Raw genomic sequence first — 22,545 nt, 5'->3', positions numbered from 1 at the left:
CACTGGAAATTTTCAAGAGTAGGAAAGATGGGAAAAGGGCAAAAGCATAGCTGATACAGGCAGAGCAATGGGAATGGACTAGCCGGCCTCTCAGAGGCCCTTCCAGGACCATGATCTATGGTTTTATGTTTCACACTAAGCAGGTGAACCATCAGAAGAAATTCTGTGGAGACATTTGGCCTCTAGATCCCTGTGCATGTGTACGTGCTGTCCCAGCTTTCTCAGCTGAGAACTTTCCTTGGCTTTGAGTACTGATGCCAACTCAGCTTTTTCCTGGAAATGCCAGCCTCCTAAGGCAAGGGCTGGGAAGTCTGCTGGGAAGTCTGTTTTTAAACAATGTCACTCCCTAGATACTGAAGGACAAAGTTCACAGTTTCAACTGCTGTTGTGCATAAACCCTCTACTACGTATTAGAGAACTGACTTGACCCTCTGTCTTCTGCTTTCTAGGTGTGTTCTAACCAGTGGGCTGTACTGCCAAGGTCTTGCTTTCCTTTCCCTCTTCCTAGCTTCATTTGTATATGTACGAATATCCTGGGTTTGGCCAAGGCAGGGTTAATTTTTGCAGTAGCCAGGAGGGGGCGTGGCCAGGACACAGAGGTTATTCTATACCACCTCACATCATTGCCGGAGTGGGGGAAGAGACCGTCTCCCAGCGAAAAGGGGTTCCTTCTGGTCGAGTAAATGTTGCGAATGGAATAGTCCGGTATTGTTTATTGTTGGGGGCTTTCCATGTAAATAGTCTCTTTTCTTGTACCTTTTGTTACTATTGTTGCTGGTTTTGTTCTTTTTCTTATCTCACTGCTGTTTCCAGTAAGTTTTTCTTACCTCAATCCCTGACCTTTGCCTTTTGTGTCTCCAATTGAAGGGGGAAGGGGAAGTGGAGCATGGTTTTAGAGGGAGTACCAAATGGGAGAATACCCTTCCTAAACCATGACAGTCTTAATTGGCACACAATGTGGGGCTTGAAGGGTTGCGACAACAGATCTGCCCAGAGCATGTTGGAAACAAATATGATCTAGCATTTGTTGTATTAGGTACAAAGCTGCTGGCCACAATGTTGCTTGGTCTGTTCATGTGGGTGTGGTACCGAACCCTGATATGTTTGCATATATGCACTGTGTGACCATCATGATGCTCTGTTTCAGAGCAAGGAGGGGATCAGGATTGTTCTGTTGCTGTATTGTGTGGTATCAGTGTGAGGGTTATTCAGTGCTGCTGTCCTGCCTTCACCTTGGGCACTACCTTTGGGAGTCCATTAATAATTGTATCCAACCTGTAGGGGGAACAGGGGAGGATGATATTCCCTAGCTTTTCACCCCCTTTTCCTCCTTCAGGGCTGTTACAACAGCTTTTGAGACTTTTGAATTTCCTTTGGGTGTTAAGGAAAGCATGTTCTTGTTGCTAAGCTTGCCAGGTCTCCATAGTGCAGTCCACGCCATGTTTAGAGCCAAGAAAGAAATTTCTAGGAAGTTCATTTGGGTATCTGCCACGAGGGTGGATAGTCATGAGTGGCATGGAATGTGGGAGAGAATGGGCCAATTTTTGGATAAATTCCCTGCTCCAATGATTTAGGAATTCTCCCCTGAAGAACTACAGGACCCTAGTAAAATGAGAGGTAATCTGCAAGGAGAATGCTGTGGCAACTCCAGAGGAACAATTTATTGCACTGTGCTGGACCCTGGCTACTATTTATCAGACACTGCTTGCTATTAGACAGCACCCTCAGGGGGAGGAGGAAAGCAGACCAACAGGCACCGAGGCCACTCAAACTACAGCTGAACCAGAGGAACAACCCGTGATGGTAGTATTCACCCCTACACATTCAATACATCAGTTTGCTTAGTGAGGGATGAAGAGGAAGAAGGGCCCTCAGAACAGAAGGAAGAGGCAGGGCTAGAGATAATCAACCGATCCCTATCGCTGTGTGAACTGCAAGATATGAGAAAAGATTTCAGTCACCAGTCATGAGAGCCCCTGGTGACCTGGCTGCTCCAATGCTGGGATATCGCAGCCCACAATATGAAACTAGATGGGAGTGAAGCCAAGCAATTGGGATCCCTGTCCTGGGATGAGGGCATTGACAAAGGGATGGGGAAGAAGACAAAAACTCTCATGTCAAGGGTGAAGGAAAGGATTCTCTCAAGGATGATCTAATAGTGCATCCAAGCAGGTGGAACGCCATGGAGAAAGGTGTCCAGTACCTGAGAGAATTAGCTGTGCTGGAGGTAGTCTACAGGGATTCAAATAACAAGCAGTCCTTGTAGATCCAGATGAGGTCCAGTGCACACAATCCATGTGACGGAAGTTTGTATGGGGCGTGCCATCATCATACACCAACTCATGGGCATTGATGTCATGGAAAGAAGGAGAACAAACAGTGCCTGACTCTGGCAATATGAAGATCAGGTCCTCCCTACTGACCTGCATCTCGACTGTGGAGACACTGTCCAAGACTGTGGACAGGTTCAAAAGACACACTCCCTTCACTGAGACGGTTCCTGCTGTATTGTAGGGATACATTGAAAACGGAAAGCTGTTATGCAGAGTCCTACACAGTGAGTCACAGAAACTGTTAGGGACAGCCATTGAATATAGAAATAATACCTGTGCTTGTGTATATTTGTATATATATATATATATATATATATATATATTTATGTATATAGTTGGAAGGTGTAGGATCTGGGTATGGCATAGATGGTATAAAATAAGGGGTGGATAGTGCCCTGGTTTCAGCCAGGACTGGGTTCATTTTTTGGCATGGCCAGGACCCAAGGTTATTCACCACTTCACCTCATTGCTGGAGGTGGGGAAAAAGGGACTCTCCCTCTTCAGGGGAGAAGGGGTTCCTTCTGGTCCAGTAAATTTGGCAGACAGAACAGTGGTATTTTTTATTGTCAGGAGCTTTTGTTCATTTTCTTCTCTTATTGCTGTTTCCAGTAAATAGTTCTTATCTCAGTCCTGATCTTTCTTTTTGTACGTCCAATTGGAGGTGGGGAGGAGAAGTGGTGTGTGGTGTTAGTGGGAGTACTAAATTGGAAAATGCCATTCCTAAACCGTGACAGCAAATAGGGGAATAATTTCAAGTTGATCAGCTCATAATACAGGAATTATGGGAAGGATGGTGGGTGGAAAGGTTTCAGATTTTGTTGAAGTCAGGTGAAGTCCCTGATGACTGGTGAAAGGAAAATATAACCTCCATTTTTAAAAAGGGGAAAGCAAAAGGCCCTGGGAACTACAGACCAATCAGTCCCACCTCTGTGCCAGGCAAGAACATAGAGCAGAGTCTGCTAAGGCACATGAAAAACAAAGAGGTGATTGGCTTTACAAAGGGAAAATCATGCCTGACAGATTTGGTGGTCTTTTATGACGGGACTGCAGCAGTGGTGGATGGGGCAGAGCAACGGACATAATCTACCTGGACTTATGCACAGTATTTGACACTGTCCCACACAACATCACTGTCTCCAAATTGGAGATGTGGATTTGATGGATGGACCCTTGGTGGGTAAAGAACTGGCTCGATGATTGCACACAAAGAGTTGTGGTCAATGGCTCATTGTCCACATGGAGACCAGTGACAACTGGGGTCCCTCAGGGGTTGGTACTGAGGTCAATACTGTTCAAAATCTTTGTTGGAGACACTGACAGTGGAATTGAATGCACCCTCAGCAAATTTGCTGATGACACTAAGCTGTATGGTGCAGTCAACATGCTGGAGGGAAGGGATGCAATCCAGAGGGACCTGGACAGGCTGGAGAGGTGGGCTGATGCAAACCTCATGAAATTTAACAAAGCAAAGTGCAAGGTCCTACACCTGGGTCAGGGCAATCCCAAACACACCTACGAGTTGAGTGGAGAAGTGACTGAGAGCAGCCTTGTGGAGAAAGACTTGTGGGTAATGGTGGATGAAAAACTCAACATGAGCCGGCAGTGTGCGCTCACAGCCCAGAAAGCCAAACATGTTCTGGGCTACATCAAAAGGAATGTGGTCAAAGGAGGGGATTCTCCCCCTCTGCTAGAGCACAGTGTACAGTTCTGGTGTCCCCAACATAAGAAGGACATGCAACTGTTGGAGCAAGTCCAGAGGAGGCCACGAATTTGGTAAGAAGACTGGAGCACCTCCCCTACAAAGACAGGCTGAGAAAGTTGGAGCTGTTCGGCCTGGAGAAGAGAAGGTTGAGTGGAGACCTCATAGCAACCTTCCAGTATCTGAAGGGGTCATACAGGGAGAGGGACTGTGCCTCAGGAACTGTAGCGACAGGACAAGGAGTAATTGGTACAAACTGACTGAGGGGAAATTTAGGCTGGATATTAGGAAGAAGTTCTTTACTGTGAGGGTAGTGACATACTGGAACAGGTTGCCCAAGGAGGTTGTGGACGTCCCAAACGTGGCAATGTTCAAAGCCAGGTTGGATGAGGCCTTGAGCAACCTGGTCTAGTGGGAGGTGTCCCTGACAAGGGGACACCAAGGGGGGTTGGAACTAGATATCTTTAAGGTCCATTCCAACCCCTTCACATTCTATGATTCTCTGATTCTATGCCCATCTGAGTAGTGGGAAGAAACAGAGGACACCAGGTCCTTCCCAAAGAACAGGCACAAACACTGGCACGGAAGCAGAGGTAACATCCTTCAATCCAAAGGGGTGAGAGGAAGAAGGGGCCTTTCTCTTTAAAGACTTCCCTATGATTTGGGTTTCTACATACCCTGCCTCCATTTGCCCACTGGTCTTTAATCCATTTGAGCCATCTTCTTCGGGACTTTGCAAGCGTGAAGAAATCTCAATTCAGCAACCACTTGGAGCCAGCCCTAAAGTTACACCAGCGAAATATTATTTATCAGAACTCCTCACATAGCAGACATAAACTATGTGCTCTCCTCCTTCTCTTGTTCTCTGAGACACTTTCCCTGTGGGCTGTGGTCTAAGTGAAAAGGTGCTGCACAGGTCACTCAGACTGACCTCTTTTGAGCTCCTGTTTCTGTGCCATCCTGCCCAGACATTTTCTCTTGCAACATGGTCTGAAAAAAGAATGGCAAAGTTCTGGCCCTCATCTGTAATGCCATGGGAGTCTGGATCTGAGCCAAGAGCACAGTGAACAAAGTGAGCAGTCAGCATGGATTTGCAGAGGGTAAATCATGTCTGCCCAGTTTGATTGCCTTGTATGAGACATTTACTGGGTCTGTGCATGAGCCTTGACAAACTCAAGGCTTTCAACACTCACACAATATCCATGAATCCAGTTTGGGATGCTGGGATCTGTATGGGTGGACAGCCTGATAATAGGCAGAGTACTAGAGGGAACTGTCCTAGGACCTGTCCTGTTTCTTTATCAATCGCCTGGAGGAAGTGATGGAGTGCACTCAAGTCTGCAGCTGACACTGAGCTGGGGGGTTCAGTGCATACATTCAGGGGCAGAACCACTATTCAGAGTGACCTAACAGTCTGGAGGAAGGGGCTAACAGGAACCTTCAGAATTCAACAAGGACAAATGCAAAGTCCTGCACCAGGGAAGGAAGAACCCTTTGAGATGATACAGGCTGAGGACTGACTGGCTGGATAGCAGCTCTGCTGGAAAGGACCTGGGGGTCTTGGTAGACAGCAAGCTGAACAGGAGCCAGCAGTGTGACGTGGTGCAGAGAAGGCTATATTAGCAGAAGCATAATTAATAAATCAAGGGAAGTGATTGTCCTGCTCTACTCAGCCCTTGCTAGCCCACATCTGGAAAACTGTGTCCAGTTTTGGGCCTCTTAGTACAAGAAAGGCATAGCTAAAGCAGCGTGAGGTTGATGGATGGACACCAGAATGGTCAGGAGACTGGAGAACTTACTTGCTGCAGGAACACAGAGGGAGAAGCTGAATGGACTAGGCTTGCTCAGCCTGGAGAAGAAAATGATGTGAGGAAACCTGAGAGCAGCTTCCCCAGGACCTAGCAGGAAGTGATTGGTGGGAGACTGAGAGACAGCAGACATAAGTGAAAAAAGAGAAATTCAAACTGGATATAAGGAAAATCTTTGTCTAACAAGATTACAACTTCGAAATTAAGAGTCTGCAAGTGAAAGTGTGGAAAAGGAAAAGAACAGCTCTTTATTACCAAATCCGAATAAACAACAATGGTGCAACCAAAACTTTCAAAAGAAACAAAACAAAGTCCTAATTCCCCAGGGGGGGAAAAACCCCGCAGCAAACTGGGATGGGGGTGGGAGGGAGGGCTGATGGCAAAACTGTCCCTGGCAGCTCAACAGCTGCTCGCAGCCACGGGAGAGGCCGGTGGCTTCATAGAAAGAGTCCTTCTTCCCAAAGGCGCAATCTCAACTCAGGCAGCTCTGATAATGGAGCCCCCACGCCCCGAGAGCATCTCGCTGCGAGATGCGTTGGTCTCTCAGTCGCTCTCCACGCGGCATCCGGCAGGGAAAAGAAAAAACTTCCCATCAGGAGAAAAAAAAAAAAAAAAAAAAAAAGAGGCGCCGAAAAAAACCCCTCAAAGCAGCTCCCGCTCTGTCCATCGGTGGAAAAAAACCCCAATCCTCCCGACAAAAGGGCTTCCGAGGCGTGGCCCTGGCCCGCTCTTTAGAGGGGCCCCCGCCCGCTCCCGCGCTGCGCAGCGTGTGGCGTTCCGCTCCCTCTCCCCCTCCTGACTCCCCCCATCCCGGAACAAACAGACTGGGGAGGGGGGCGGGCGACACTGGGGGGAAAATTCCAAGATCTCTTTTCAAACCTATGACAATCTTTTCCGCCAGGAGGACAGTCAAGCACTGGCTCAGGTTACTCAGAGTGGTTGTGCATCCTTATCCTTGGAAAGCTGAGAAAATCGCTGATGGCTATGCTTTGAGCAGAATTTTGGACTAGCGACCTCCAGAGGTCCCTTTCAACCTGAATTACTCCGATTCTATGTATTGTACATCCCCAGATCTGAGAAGGAAGACACATACACTAACTCTCATTGCCCCTGTCAGTATTTCTGATGAGATGTGCCATCAGCTGCTCCAAGGCTCTGATTTCAAGGTTAGAACCAGGCATGAGGTCACTCGAAGGACACTGTGGAGAAGGTCCCTAAGTGATGTGCAGACCAAAATTCAGCATCATTTAGACAACAGAGTGAGTCTTGCTGCCAAGTTTTTGCAGGAGCACTGTGACCCAAGGGCTCATTGCTAGCACGACGTCCTGAAACATGAGATAGGAAGAGAACAGGTATGTAGAAGGTAGTTCAGAAGTGAAGACAAGGGCTGAAGACAAGCCCTGCCTCAGGCAGCATGAAGCCATATGGTGGGAAGGCCAGACTAGCTCTCAGCAGAGACTAGTACAAAGCAGGAGGCACCAGCACTATGCTGGTGGTGCTGGAAGAGAGGCAGAGAAACCATGTTTAATTCTCTTATTCAAGTCCCCGAGGAACCCAGAAGATGCCAGTGTTCTGGAATATGCCATGTTCTGTGTTAAGCTAGGAGAGCTTTCTTGAGTCTCTACAAATGGTTCTTTGAGTGACAAGACCCTGTAAGATTCTGCAGTTGTATCTCTGAATTCATGTAGTCACACAGGTCCCCTGTTGCAGACCCAGTATGAAACTATATATCCCATTTTTCTAGCAGAAGTGGTTATACCAACCTTTTGTGATGCCTCCATACCTCAGCTACCTCCAGAGCAAGACTGGACTGGTAGTGCCATACCGTCTTGTCCCTTAACGGTAGCATCTCTGAGTGCCCTGGGCACAGGGATGGCAGCCCAGAAGGGAATCTGAAGCTCCAAGTTGGACACTGCTGTAACACCAAACTGAATAATGCCAGGGACTGGCCTCAGGTGTGAGAGCTCAGTTGTCAACACTAGTTAATGGTTCAGGCCTTCCCCTGTGTGGCTGTGGCCTGTGTCAGCTCACATGTCCCCTGGCAAAGCAACAGCACAGCTAAGGAGTGAGCACAGGCGAGAACCACCATAGCCAGTGGGCACTCTGGACGCACTTTAGAAGCAGACTGTGTGGACACGGCCAGGTAGCAGCACCATCAAAATCTTGAGCTGGATGGAGCTATATCAGCACACTTCTGGGAGGGGAGGAGAGTTGTGTCCCAAACAGGGCAGCCTTAAGTGCCCTTGGTGGATAATGTGAGAGAGAAGAGTACAGTTCTGTGACCAGACAACTGCTCTGCTTGACTCTGCAGCATACAGGTGGTCCCAGGCCATCACTTTATGGTCCAGTCCTCAGCAGAGGCACCGGCAACAGGGAGAAGCTGTGAGGCTGTGCCTCAAATGCAAAGGAGAGGCTGAAAGCTGTGGTGGGCCTGGGCTGTGGTGGAGTGCATTGGAATGGCCACAGCAGTTGATAGTGGAGATGAATTGGGGCAGGCCAAGAGATTGAAGGGCTGTCAGAAGGAATACAGGATAACTTTCAAAGCAGTGGGTGCCTCTCATAACACAGTATAGACACTTCTGCTGTAAAATGCCCAGAGACTAAAAAGTTGAATGAAATTTGGGCTGCACCACTTGGTGTGCTGTCCTGTCCAAGAGTTCAACCAAGACCTCCATGTGCCAGCCTTCCACCTGCCAAAGCAGGGAAATAATCCCAAAAGCAGAGAAGTGCAGATTAGAGGGGACTTGCTCCACCCTCTGCAGCCCCAGCAGAGGGTTCTGACAGTATGATTCCTGACAGATGTTTGTTTGACCAGTATTTAAAGACTTCCAGAGACAGTGATGGCCCATCCAACCCAACAACCTTAATTGCTAAGAAAATTTTCCTTAGTGTGTCACTTCATTCTCTCCTCTCTAAATTCCCATTTCTTGTCACCAAGGAGTGAAGCTCCTGGCTGTTTTCTGAGGTTCCAGTCATTCCACACTGGCACTAACCATATTCTCCTGTTTCAGCTTGTGCATGCAAAAAAATGAAATAAAAATATAAGATCAAGGTACTTCGCAATAATTTTCATGCTATTTATTTTGCAGTATTTCTGCACTGGCTATTCTATTCATGATAAAATGTGTAAAAATTGCTTCCAATAAATTGTCTTCTTTCTGCAGTTCACCAAAAACATAGCTTCAAATGCAACAGTTGTGAAATATTCATATAACTTACATGCCCCTCTGCCCTGCTGCTCGTCATAGCCAGGCTGTGTCACACAACTTCTGAAAAAGTTACAGGTCTTATCAGCTTCACGTGGATATGATACAGGCCATAGAAAATGTAGATATCAGATCCTGCTCTCCAGAAACTTTCTCAGCCTACATAAATGATTAATAATATACAGCAGAAATACTGACATCCTGCCAACACATACACAATTTCCTCCCACCAGGTTACAAAGCATGGTAAAATTGGATAATGTGTCACCTCCTCACACAAGCCCAGCTCCCTGATTTGCACACCTTCCCTCGTTACAAAGCTTATTTCACGTGTTGTTGATCTTATATACACACACGATCACTGCAGAGACCACAGACAAGTTCTGTTATGGAATGCAGAATTCCAGACAGAAAGTATCAAATTGGCAAGAAGTCCCCAGTTACATGCACAGAACAGGGTTGCAGCAGAGTTGGCAATTACCACTCTGTTCCTTAGGAATAAAAGCATGGAAAGTTTAAGGTAGGCTATGAGATTGCACAAGGGTCAGTAACACAAGAGGAGAGTCTCAAGATGAACGCTTTTTGAAAAGTATTAGTTTTTGGAAAGCCTGTTTAAATTCTTCATTAAAAGCTGTATAAATGACTGGATTGATCAATGAATTTAGGTAACCCAGCCAGGTAAAAAAGTCCAGTAGGATGGGATGAAACCAACAGGCATCTTGGCAAATGGGTAGGACTAGGGACATGACAAAAAAAGGCAGCCAGCAGAAAATGAAAGCTCCTAAAATAATGCCTAAAGTCTTGGTGGCTTTCCTTTCTCTTGCAGCAGAAATTCTTTTCCTTTCCAGGACACTATCTGCAACTTTTATTTTAACATGATTGATAAATATTGGGGATCCACCTGAAAGGGAATGTCCTTCATGGAGGCTAGCATTAATGGAGCAGAGAGAAGACCCTGCAGAGCCGGCGATCAGGTGTGCAGTAGTAAAACGTTTCCCACATAATGAGGGTGGCTTCAGAATTCTGGATCGAGCTGCTACATAAATTCTACCATATAATATCAGAAGGAGCACAGTTGGGATGTAGAAAGCTCCACAAGTGGAATAGATTGTGTAGGTAATTTGATCTGTGTTCACAGTACACTTTGCAATTTCTTCATGAGCTTTCACTTGCCTCCAGAAAAATGGTGGCACAGAAATACTAATAGATATCATCCAGACCACTGCAATCATGAGGGCTGCTCGGCCAGCAGTCCGGCGTTTGGTGTATTCCAAAGCGTCTGTGATAGCCCAGTATCTGTCCAGGGCAATAACACAGAGGTGCAGGATGGAGGCTGTGCAGCATGTGATGTCTGATGACAACCAGATATCACACAGCACTTGGCCAAAGGTCCATGTATGGGTGACAGTGTAAGCAATACTGATGGGCATTACAAGGACAGACACTAAAAGATCAGTCACTGCCAAGGAGCCAATGAGGTAATTTGCAGGTGTGTGGAGCTTTCTAGTCAGAAAAATTGTAATAATAACAAAAACGTTTGCAAGGATTGTTGCCAAAGTTATAACAGACAGAAGGATTGACAGTGAAATCTTCAGCCCTAAGAGTGTCCTTTCATCCCAAGCCAGTGGTGTTTCAGTGAAATTTAATGACTTATTTGCTGAGCTCTGGAGAGAGAACTCTGCTGAATGGTTGTACTGAGTCATCCTCTGCTCTGGTTTCACCTTCCAGTGTAATCTTTCTAGGACAGTGAAGAAAGACGCTCACTTTTTTTGATGAAATAGAACTTTTCATACTTCAGTCCAACATGGAAGAAATATTAACGTGTTGAAAACTTCAGCTGACACAGTAGATGAGGTACTCTCCAAAACAAGATCTTCCATCACATCACATCAATGACATCATTGTTAAAGCAAAATGTTAACATAATCATCCAGATATCAATCTGGTGTACAACAATGCAAGCAGTACTATTAAGTGACAAGAACTTAGGTGGGTTTCATTTTCATCTTGAAGACGACTGAATCATTCTTTGTCTTTTTTTCTGAACTAACCATCTGCAAAGCTGCATAAATCGATACTGAAGGATGAGAGACAGAAAAGAAACATCTGGGCATGTAGTTAATGCCCCTTTGCTTGGGATAAAGCTGCCCTCAACAGTATTTCCCCTTTCTCTCTAATAGCTGACTGTCATGTTTTTGGTATTTACAAGGGACACTTTATTAGTAGAGTACCTAAGATATAAAACAATACTGTCTGGATTCTTTCTGTAAACACAATTTCTGCCAGATTTGTGAATCAAGACTTCTTTTTGAAAAGTACGGATCTTTGGTTTCATTTATTTCTCCAGACCATTCAGGTTTTCTCTCAACATTTAGTCTTCGAATGCTGAAGTCAGATGTAAGGTACCAGAACTCAATGTGTTGGCACACATTATAGCACAGTATGCAATCTACAGGCTTTCCATACTTTTCCTTGGATTCACTTAGTGTAACGTGAAGTCTTCACAAACCTGAAGAAAACATCCTAAGATAGATTTCCCTCAGGCCTTTCACTCACTTCCAACCATGAGTACCAGAATGTTACTTACATTATGCCAGCCCAACCCTTCTTGAAAGACATCCTTAATGTGGGTCACGAACGGCTTTGCAGTGTGCGAGGAGGGCTGCAAAGAGAGACACTGAACTTCTCCAAGGAAATAATCATCAGGCCAGCCCTCTCCTAGTCATCGAGGAGAAATGCCTCTCTCAGTCATCACTGGTACAGATTCATGCATCCAACAGAGAATGGACAGTCACTTGATTGGGAATCTGTGGAGCAAGAGCAGCATATATTCTACATGAAACATTAGCACTTTGATGTCAAACAGCCTCTCTTAAGCTCCTAAATCCTAACATAAGAAACACTTTTCGGTTTGGTGTGTTTGATTTTTTTTTTATAAACCACCACCTTCTGTGAGTTAAACTGATTTTTAGAGATGCTTTTTCTTTTGAGGTGTACTTTTCCAATTAGGGGACATGAGTCTCGTATTTCATACTAGACTATTACTTTCTTGATTTTTTTTTCTCCAGGAAGGGGAAGATCCCTTCCTAATAACCATTTTTGTGACACTGAACAAAGGTGCAATTTACAAGAATTTTTTAACATAAAAATGCTTATAGTGACTGAAGTCCATCAAATCCTGACAATGACCCATACATTCAGCTCAACTTTGTTGCCTTTTTCTGACACTTTGCCAACATCAATATGTTCTTTTGGAGACAGAGAACAGAACCACAAACACTTGTTGAATATGTGGATACACCACAGATTGATACTGCAGCATAATGGTATTTTCTGTTCTCAGTTTCTTTCCTCGTGATTCCTGAAATTTACTTTGCTTTTTGAATCATCGCATAGCACTGATCTGACATTTCCACAGAGCAGTCCCAATTAATATAATTCCAAATACCTTGAGTGGTATATCAGCTTTTTTTCCCTGGCAGCTCACTTTTTACATCTATGAGCACTATATTCCTTCTCCCACTTTTTAACTAAGGTTCTTTGCAACTCTGCACAGTCAGTCCTTGTCTTTATTACTCTGAAGACCTTTGTTTCATCATCATATGTCATCACCCCACTATTCATGTACTTTCCAGATCACTCAAAGTCTCTTGAGAGTCTAAGTAATTGTACGGGTTGGACTTCACTCACTCCATATACTCATCTGCTTTTCTTAATTACTTCAACAGATTGGTGAGACATAACTTACCTTTACTAAAGCCTGAACTTTGACTGTTCTCCAAAACACCATATTTACTATGTGTACAGTGATACTATTGTTTATTGTAATTTCTGCCAACTGGCTATATGTACAGATGTTGGGTTATGGCTCAGCAGTTGTCCAGATCTCTTTGGGAAGTGACTCCACAGCGGTTGTCTTGCAGTTAGCAGGTGCAAAAGGAGTTGAAGTAGAGGCTGACCCTCCCACTGATACCATTGCACTTTGGATCTTGAGTTGCACTGAACTCTCTAGCTGAGCACTGTCTCACAGTGAAGTTATGTTGTTGTTCCCTTTGGCCAGAAATAAAGAGTCCACTTTTAAATATCCCCCAGTTTCTCTTTGTGAACAGGGATGCTGAAGTTAATCTAGTTTCTCTGTGAGAAATTTCCTTTATCTTCTCTGGATGTATTTTTTTTCCATAGCTTTACCATCCCTTTAACTCTTTGACACAGTAATGGCTCACTTCAGAGCTCTCACTTATAGAGTCTAAGAAACCTCTTACCTGAACATTGGGCTGACTGCACATCCCACGCAGAAGAAAAGCTAAACCAAAACCACCAGACAGACTGATTAGCAATATTAAAGACAATGACTGTATTTCTTAAAAACTAAAGCCAAGGCCAATCTTGATTTCAGTTATTGAGAAAAGTGATATCGAGCCTTTCACATATAATGTGATTATCAGTCTTAGAATAATTCCAGCAACATGAACTAAAGTGAAGTGCACCTCACCCACCCACCTGTACATGAACAAGCTTATTAGTAGTCCTACTGCTTCCAACAGCTCTCAATCACCATGGGAAAAAATAAGTTGATGTGAAACGTGGCATTTTCAGTGAAATGAACTAGTCTAGAGTTCAAAGGAATTATTAATCTTCAACATGCCAGTAAACAGGACACTCCTACACTGGGAGAAAGTCTTACTGAAACCAAATGATGTGTTAACATATATTGAGTTACTGAATTAATTAAGTGATGTCTCAGAACAAATTTTTTACAAAAATGCTCCAAGTCAGGTATTTATCCTGTACTCAGGAAAAGTTACCATCTAGATAAAATGAACATACTCCCAGTAATTTAGCATTTCAATTAAGTTACCTTTTACTCAACAAAAAAAAATGCTGAACAGAGGTAAATGATTTTCCCATAAAAAAAGAAAAAGAAAAACATTTGCATAAACTACAGACACTGAAAAAAATAACACTAGATGTTAAGCAGTCATTAAATTAAGTCAAGTATAAGGCCGTGCACATAACTGCCTATTAATAAAAGCAGAACACAAATGCACAGGCACACACATCCTGAAACCCCAGAGCCCAGGAGTAGTGACTGGACGTGCTGCCTGGGCAGAGCGCATGTGGTCTCTGGAGCATGAGGAGCACTGGGCAGAACCTGGTTGTTGAGGAAAACATTCAGTGCCAGTAGCTCAGGGTGCAGCTGCAGCGGAGCTGCAGGTTGAGCTCTGTGGGACAGCAGCCTGAGCCCGAGGCAAGAGGCCATGAACTGTCGACCCTTTGGACAACAGAGGGCCCCGGGAGCTGTGTCTCAGCCAGGGGACACGACACTCAGAGACACAGCAGGAGCCGACAACCCCCAGACTTTCCTGTGCTTGGACTGTGAGGGGATAAAAGCCCAGGGGTTCCTTTGTTCTGGGTCCCTCCTCAGAGGCACCGGCTCAAGCTGTTATTTTGGTATTGCACCATGATCAAATTACTTTTAGGAGTCTGAGACTCAGCAATGGGAAACGTGGGGCGGAGCTGGTGAGAAAACCAGGTCTGACTGTATGAGTGTGGGGGGAGCAGCTGCGAAGGGGCTTCTGTCCCAGCTCAGGTGGTGCGAGAGTGAGTGCCAGAGGGGCTCCTGGAAGGTCAGACAGGGAAGTTTCCTTAATACTAGTGATGTTATCACCCCTAGATAAGACAGCATTATTGCCTCCAGTGTGTGCAACTCGCAGCCTGGGTCAGTGCTCCTGCTGCCTGCAGGCAGTTGTGTGCACAGTGTGGATCAGCCCGCGCCACCCTCTGGCCCTGCCAGGCAGGGCATAGCAGGTTTGTCACCCACACTTCACAGGATGGGAATCCTCTCAGATGCCTTGGCTGCATCAGCGCTGTCCTTGGTTCATCTTTTCTTGGGCTTCACCTGGTGCTCTTGGCCATGGACTGTGCGTATTTTTTTCACTTCAAAGCTTCTGAAATAAATTGATGTCACAGCCAACCAGAGTGAGGTTTTCACAGCACAGCACGTGTGACGTACAATGCCTAGCTGGAGCAAACCAGCATTGTCTTAGATGCTTGCAGGTGAGGCAAGATGCTTGCAAGAGCAGCCAGGAACAGCATAGAGTAAAGGAGGGTACACCTGTCCTTGGTTTATCCATGCTAGTGTCCCCAGTAGTTTATCCACACTACTGTCCCTGTGGATTGTCCACACTACTGCACTGAGTAGCATGCAGGTGTGGCAGCTGGGGGAGGATGGGGCAAGTACAGAGCCGTGCAGTGCCAATGATGAGAAACCAAGGCACAGAGTGACCCTGGGGTGAAGAAACGTGATGATAAAACCACAGCAAGCAGCCCAGTCACCAGAGCCTCTTCTGTAACCAGCAGGGACAGAACACCACGTCCTGACTGCAAGGCCACAGAAACCAGGACTGCCCTCTGCAGCTGCCTCCCTCCTGCATCCCAAATTTGATCTGGGCTGACTGTGGCTCTCATTTATATACCTCCAACAGTACTGAAGGTTGCATGGGAAGGGACCTTTTGATCCCTGTGTCCACACACTCAGTAGTTCCTGTGAAAGTCCAGGAGGTAAGGAGATGTGTAATAATGTCTTGGTAACCTGGAGAGATTCTTTTTCACTAATCAGAAAGAAGGAAAGAGCATTTAAATGGAGAGACAATTTCAGACACTGCAGTGCTATTTAACTTAGCAGAAAGCTCAGCTCAAGGACTGGAAGGTGAAGCAAGATCATGTGCAATGTGAAAAGAAAACACACTTTAGCTGTTGGCGATAGCATTGGGACTGCTTCACTGTTCAGGGTCCTCACTTAAAACTAGGTACTTCTTAAGAAAAGGTGCTTTGCGTCCCAGCTCTGCAGTTAAACTCACAGAGCAAGGGCAAGGTGGCAGGGTAGGGTCCCTAGGAGGAAAAACTGAGTTCCAGGTGTGCCAAGGCAGGAACACCGGCAGGCAGGAGGAGGTTGGGTGGCACCAGGAGCTCCATAGGACCGAGTGCCATCGTGTAGGATCCAGGCATGGAGCTGCAGAGACTGCTCAGATTGCCAGAGATGCTCAATCCCAAGGGTAAACAAAGTCCTGACACATTTCTGTCCTTTCTGGAGTACAGCCATTAGTGGAGAGTGGGGTAACTCCCACAGACTGCAATTTCATGGTGCAGCTGATACACTTTCTGAGGATGCTGAGCTGCAAGGAGAAGGCTTTGGTGCACTCTGAACTGGGCTGGAGGGGGGTAAATAGTGTGTACAAAATAGGTATGTTGAAATGAAAATACAGAAACTTACTCTTTCACTAAATAGAACAGTAAAAAAATGAAGAACAAGATAAAATGTTCCTTAATATGTTGCACATTTCCTTTAAGTTCACACCAAATTTAGAGGAATTAGGAGATTCATTCTCTTTCCTTGAAGCTGGGGAACTGCAAAGGGATGGCTGAGAACAGAGTTAAAGTTCAGCAAACTACTGAAAATTCATTTTGTAACTGATTCTCACTTTTTACACGTAGAATCCGCTTTCTTACCTAAATAGACCAGGTCTATTCTGTCATGCTGAAAGCATGACCAGCAGTGAAGCTGCTCCCAGTGTGAGCTAACAGCAGGTGGCTAGGAGGCACCCCTTGGGACAGGAGGTGGCACTCCAGCCAGGAGGCACCCCTCTAAAGGCATATTTCAGAGCAGAACTCAAAAAAGGGAGCAGGTTTTGAATAAGTTCTTGTAGATTTGGGACAACTGACTCAAGCATGGAGAATAGGGTAGCTGTGGTGTCCAACTTGGAGACAAAAGCCCTTTTCAAACATCATGAAACACATTTAGAATTAGCTCTAGGAATCTGCCTATCCAGAGATCATAATCACATCCAGATGCAGCTTCTGGCAGAAAACCAGGCAATGCCACAGTGCACTGAAAAGGTGAGAGGTACAGTCTGTAAATTCTGTTTGCACCTGAATTTCTGGTCAGCCCCAGCAGCAGCTGGGCCCTTTAGGGCTGAGCATCTCTCTTCACTGCCTGTGAGGGGAGCTGGCACAGAAGAGTTCATGTTTCTAAAGAAGTGAACTGACACCGCGAGTGTTCACTCCGGCATGGCTCATGCAGCACAGCTAAATCTCTAATGATACAGTTATTGTGACTATTTCCAAGGAAATCAGGCATTTTCTTTCTTTGACACAGAGAACAGCACTCTATGTGAGAAACTGTAGAGAAAACATTTCTCATTTTAAATAAGCAACTATAGTAATTGTCACGCAAATATTGGCAAAGTTTAACACTTTTGCTGCCTTCTCCCCACCTTCTATTTTGCTCAGCTTTCAAGAAAGTATTGGTTTTTTCCTTTCTTACCTTTATTTATACACAGCCAACATGTATTAGCAATTAACCCATTGCTAACTACCAAGTTACAAATGCTGTTATAACTAAATATTACTTATAAGAGACAGGCTGAGATTTAGGAGCAATAATGTTGGCAAATACTACATTGCAAAAACAGACTCTACAGTATGTTACCATAAGTTCTTTGAAGGCAGCACAGTCTGGAGCACTTAGCTCCACGTACTCCCTCAGCCATAAACAAACACACACAGTGCAAATCTCCAATGCACACAATGCAAAATCTCCAGTTAATTATTTCTTTCTCGCATTTCATCTTCCATTATTATTTGGTGTCATTAAATCAGTGGAATTTTAAGTACCAAAAAATACAGTGGGGTGTGAGATTGTAATGCCAGCTGTGTCCAAGTGCCTGCAAGGTGGGATCTGCGACAAGCAGCGACATGACTGATCTTGGGGAAACAGAGCCCCCAGCCTCCACCATTTCAGAGCATGAACAGGAGGAAGGAACTCCCCATAATTGTGCCAGGTAGAAGGACTGCACCAGAATGATCTCTTGACACACTAGGGCATCAGCCCCACGAGCATTTTCCACATGCCACTGACTTCCTGAGTGTTGCTCCCTACCAATGCTCTACCCTCCTCTCTTGCTGCACTCTGAGCTTTAGTATACTAAAGTGAACCTTCTGGTTCACTTTCTAGGATGCAGACACAGGCTTCTCTGATATGCAATGCTTGTTCCTTTGTTTCCTGAATGTTTGTAAGGCACTATGAAGTAGCATTCCCCCATATGACCTGTTAGGAGCTCTCCAGCCTTGGCAAAGAAGCTGAACAGTTATTGCTCTGACCACAGTGTTTATGGCCACGATGCTGGTTATTTTTTTCCCTGGTTTAGAATAAATTCTCCTCATCACCCCAATTTCAATGAGCTCAGAGATGGGAAAATATCTAAACTGCCCTCTGCACAATATCTCTGTGCTCATATAGGGTCAGGAATGGGCAGGCTGGGAGTGGGCAGGAAGGAACATCTTAGCTGAGTCCTGCACTGTGCCTCTGGGGATCACAGAGGATGGATCATGGCTTTTGTGCACACTGAGGGATATCTCCCTTTACATGCATCTCTGAGTGCCTCGCCAAAGGGCAGAAAGGAATCTTTACTCCAAAGACAGAGGAAAAACCAGTCAATTTTTATTCTAACTTTTGATATCAGGCTGGTTCCTGTATGTAGGACAGCTCTAGCCAGGCAAACAGCTACAAGACAACTGCATCACCTTGCTGTGTACATGCCAGAACAGAGTGATACTTGCCATTGGGTTTTTGTTCTGCATTTAGGTGAAGACAGTGCACTGCCATCATTCTTACTTTGTGTTAGATACTGAAAGTAGCCAGGCCCCTCACATCTTCCTGCATTTTGACATGTTTCAATGTAAGAAATACATTTCCCAGATTTCTAAGGAAGCTGCAAACCAGCAGTGGGTTTGATTTTTTTTTTAATTTCCTTATTCTCTGCCATTTACTCACACATGCTTGCATTACACGTGCTCAATTACCAGCCCTTCAGAAGTGTGATACATTAGAAGAAAATGAATGAATGATGACTGGTGAGGATGGTACTCTGAGATCATCCGGATGTGGGGGTAAATGGGAAAACCAGAAAATGTTACAAGCAACATGAAAAATAACAGACTGACTATTTGTTTGATATTTGTTAACTTTACTATTTGAGAAGCATGTGTGATGTACAGCCTAAATCCTTTGTTATGATGCTGCCCTGACTTTAGGGAGAACATGAAAAATAAAAGCAAATTTGTCTTGAGAAACCTCACACATCCCAGCCATGGCTTTCTGGAATAATCTACATAACACTCCACTGACAACAGTTCCTATGAAGTTACAATTACCGGCAAAGTAGTCCCACCTCTCTGAAGTCAGCTGTCCACTTAGTTTTGCAAAGGGAGTTTCTTCCTTGGGGTTTACATCAGGCTCACTGCTAGGAAAGGGACTGTCTGTCTGGGGAAGCATTATTCTCATTGAAGTCTGTGTTCAAGTCTCAAGCATTGCTGCCTGCAGTATCCTGGAAAAATCAGGATCATCTCATGACTGCAGGGCAATGCAGTCCTTGTTCTTGGCTACGTCCTGCTCTTTGCTGCGGGACCAAAGCTCATCCCAAAAGTGGTTCACATTCATCACTGCTGCAACAAGTGACAGGTGGTCCACCGGCTCCATGTGAGAAAACAGTGTGTTCTGTCCTGGAAAGCCTGGCTTGCATCCAAGCAGGTACATACATATGGATAGGTGAGGACTCCAGAAGTACAACATTACAGCGGCAACTCCTAGCTTTGCGCTAGCACCTCATCGGAGGTGACATTTGGTCACCATCATACCTGAAGCAGGAGTGAGGAAGAAGCCAGGTTAGCTGGGTCAGTCATAGAATACAAACCAGGATGGTGTGGGATAATGATGGAATAACCCTAAGAAGACATATCTCAGAGCCACAGTAACCCAAAGCTTTCCCCAGGTAAATCCACATAAAATTACACTTTTAAAATGGTCACTTCATTTACCCAATATCATCCTGCACTTGGAGAAAGAGACCTACAATATGCATTTAAAGCTCTAAATCGCCTGTGAGAGCAAAGTCTCCCTCTCAGATACACGGCATAAAGGGTCATTACAAGCTGCCCAGAGAGGTTGTGGCTGAAAACATTCAAGGTCAGGTTTGACCGAGCTCTGAGCAACCTGATCTGGTTGAAGATGCCCCTCGTGTCAGGAGGGAGGGACTACGTGACCTCTAAAGGTCCCCTCCACCCGAACCATCCTCTGATTCTGTGACAAACGCCCGTGTCCGGTGCCGCGGGGTTCCCCGCTCTCCGCTGGCCGGGGCTCCGCAGGGCAACGCCGCCGAGGGAGCTGTGCCCGCCCCACCCACTGGCGCTCGCCGAACCGGGGCGATGCCGCCGCAGGCCCCGGCCTCGAGCTCCTGCCCCTCGCCCCCGTTCCCCCTCCCCCGCCGGCGGGTCCTGGCGCTTCTCCCGGGGCCACAGTAGCGAAGCGCCCGGCGCTCCGTCCCCGGGAACCAACTTCAGCCGGGGCTCCGCGGGCGCCCCCGCGCCCGGCCGGGCCATGCGGCGGCGGGAGCCCGCCCCGTCGACAGCGCTCCGGCCGTCAGCACTCACCCGGCTCCGCGCCGTCCCGCTCTCGCCCGGCTCCGGCAGCGCCCGTCCTCAGCACCGGCGGCCCCGGCCGGGCTTCCCTCGCGCCCCGCGCCCCTCTGCGCTGCCCCTCCGCTCCGCTTCGCTCCCCTGCTCCGCTCCGCCGCTCCCCTGCTCCGCTCCGCTTCGCTCCCCTGCTCCGCTCCGCCGCTCCCCTGCTCCGCTCCGCCGCTCCCCTGCTCCGCTCCGCTCCTCCGCGCCGCGGGGGCCCGACCGCTCCTCGGCGCGGCGGCGGCGGCGGCTCGCTCAGCGTCGGGGGCCGGGCCGGTGCTCTGCCCGCCGGCTGGGTCGAGGCAGCGCGGGGCCCCCGGCCCAGCCTCCACCGGCCGCCTGCAAGGGCAGCCCCGAGTCGGCGGCGGGCGCGGGGGCAGCGCTGCCCGGGGGGCGGGGGAGGGGCCTGCGACCCCCTCCCAGGAGGTCTCCTCACCGGACCCCACCACGCCAGCCCGGGCCTTGTCCCCGGTGCCGGGAAGCGCCGCCGTGGCAGGCTGCGTGGTCAGAGACCTCGCGCTGTTCCCGTTGGTTCGAGGATCAATAACTTGCCCTGAGCGGCAGCAGAGGCCCTGTCGATAGCCAAGGATAGAGGATTGTTCAGAGCTCACCTAGATGGGCTTGACCCAACTGCTGCATCAGCTTTGCTCCGACCCGGGGCTCGCAGCCCCCTTTGCAGAGTAGCCCTTCTGCATCCAAACCTAAAAGATCTAGAGTGTTAATTCCAGCTTTTATAAGCTATGCAGTTAGTGGGTTTTAACTGGTTTAGTTGCTAATGAGAAATTAAAGCCCTTTTTTTTCAGAGAAGCAGTAACTTTTCACACTAGACAAAACTTTTGCATAAAAGTAATGCAAAATCCAAGGTCTTGAAAGAGCAATGCTAAAGTTGCAGCCCCTTTGCAGCATCGTTTAGGGTTCTAAATAGATTCTAAATTAGCCATTGCCAAACAACTGTCTCCATTTCCCTCTCGCAGCTAATTTACATATTGGATTATTTCAAAATACAGATAATCTCATGATTTTTGAACACTTACTACTGTTGATAGCCAGACTCTGCCCTCTCCACCACACTGTCTCAGTGAATGGTTTTTGACCCTGAGCCCAAGTCTGCTTGAGCTGCCCTCAGCTCAGTCTCAAAAATGTCACACACTTTCCAAATATTTCAAAGGGTTTTGTCCCAACTTCAACACGTCAAATAACTGGCTGCTCACACAAACAGCAGCATTTCATCTATTCTCCACTGCAATATAGGACTTAGAATACGCTTTTGAACCCGAAGAGGCTGGGTATTGTGTAAGTCATAAAGCTAAAGCCTCATTTGAGACTGAGAGGAAAATGGGAGCTTTTTAAACTGCAGCCACACAGTGTGAATATTATACAAGAAATAATTCCCTGCAGCATCACTTCACTTCCAGGCTGGGAGAGGACACATGGTGAATCTTTTGAGCCTCCAGAATTTCCCAGAGACAGACTGAGACAAGAGTAGCTACAATACGTTTTCTTCGAAAGTCTGAAGATGCCTCTCAGTTTATTTTCTTCCCAAACAATGTGGGTGTTGTTTCGTGGGTGGGAATGTGTTAGATGTGATACAATGTACAAGGAAAGAGGTTGGCTCTTTTATATCTCCAGCTGAGGAATAAATTCTGCCCTTGGGGTAGAGATACTCCAGGGAATCTTACAGAGGTTTGCAGCAGAGTGCAGGCTGGTCTGGGGTCTGTGGCCACCCCAAGACAGCTCCTGCTGCTCTGCAGTCCCTTGTCAGGAGAAGGGAACTCACGGGCCACAGGCAGAGGCCAGATTCCTCCTAGCACAGGAAAAACATTTGCTGTAAAGTCATCGTTCTCCCATGCCAGGGCTTCACAGATGTCAGTTATTTTTCAGAACCATTAATTCTATGCAGAAAAAGGAAGTGCCTGGTGTCTTTCCTTAGGCTGACTGGGAAAATCAGAGAAAATTTTGGGGTGTGGACTAGTCTGATCCTCCAG

The 22,545-nt window shown here is 46.6% G+C and overlaps 1 protein-coding gene across 5 annotated transcripts; it reads right to left on the bottom strand.

Moving 5' to 3' along the window:
- Positions 1 to 8,903: 8,903 nt before the first annotated feature.
- Positions 8,904 to 21,208, bottom strand: HTR1D (5-hydroxytryptamine receptor 1D). 5 transcript variants are annotated; one of them, XM_064635402.1, is made up of 4 exons: positions 20,534 to 21,208; positions 13,309 to 19,741; positions 11,634 to 11,853; positions 8,904 to 10,784 (listed from the first exon to the last, which is right to left on the bottom strand). In XM_064635402.1, exon 4 carries the CDS (start codon positions 10,747 to 10,749, stop codon positions 9,613 to 9,615), a length of 1,137 nt encoding a protein of 378 aa, XP_064491472.1. In that variant the 5' UTR covers positions 10,750 to 10,784; positions 11,634 to 11,853; positions 13,309 to 19,741; positions 20,534 to 21,208; the 3' UTR covers positions 8,904 to 9,612. The 5 variants fall into 5 exon arrangements, with proteins under 5 accessions (XP_064491472.1, XP_064491468.1, XP_064491469.1 ...); XM_064635398.1 differs by having other exon boundaries at positions 8,904 to 10,780; XM_064635399.1 differs by having other exon boundaries at positions 8,904 to 10,780; positions 13,309 to 13,349.
- Between the last annotated feature and the right edge of the window lie 1,337 nt (positions 21,209 to 22,545).

This window comes from Pseudopipra pipra, chromosome 24, assembly GCF_036250125.1.
Source record: "Pseudopipra pipra isolate bDixPip1 chromosome 24, bDixPip1.hap1, whole genome shotgun sequence".
NCBI classification, from domain to species: Eukaryota; Metazoa; Chordata; class Aves; order Passeriformes; family Pipridae; genus Pseudopipra; species Pseudopipra pipra.
This window is presented reverse-complemented; position numbering and strand designations above follow the sequence as displayed.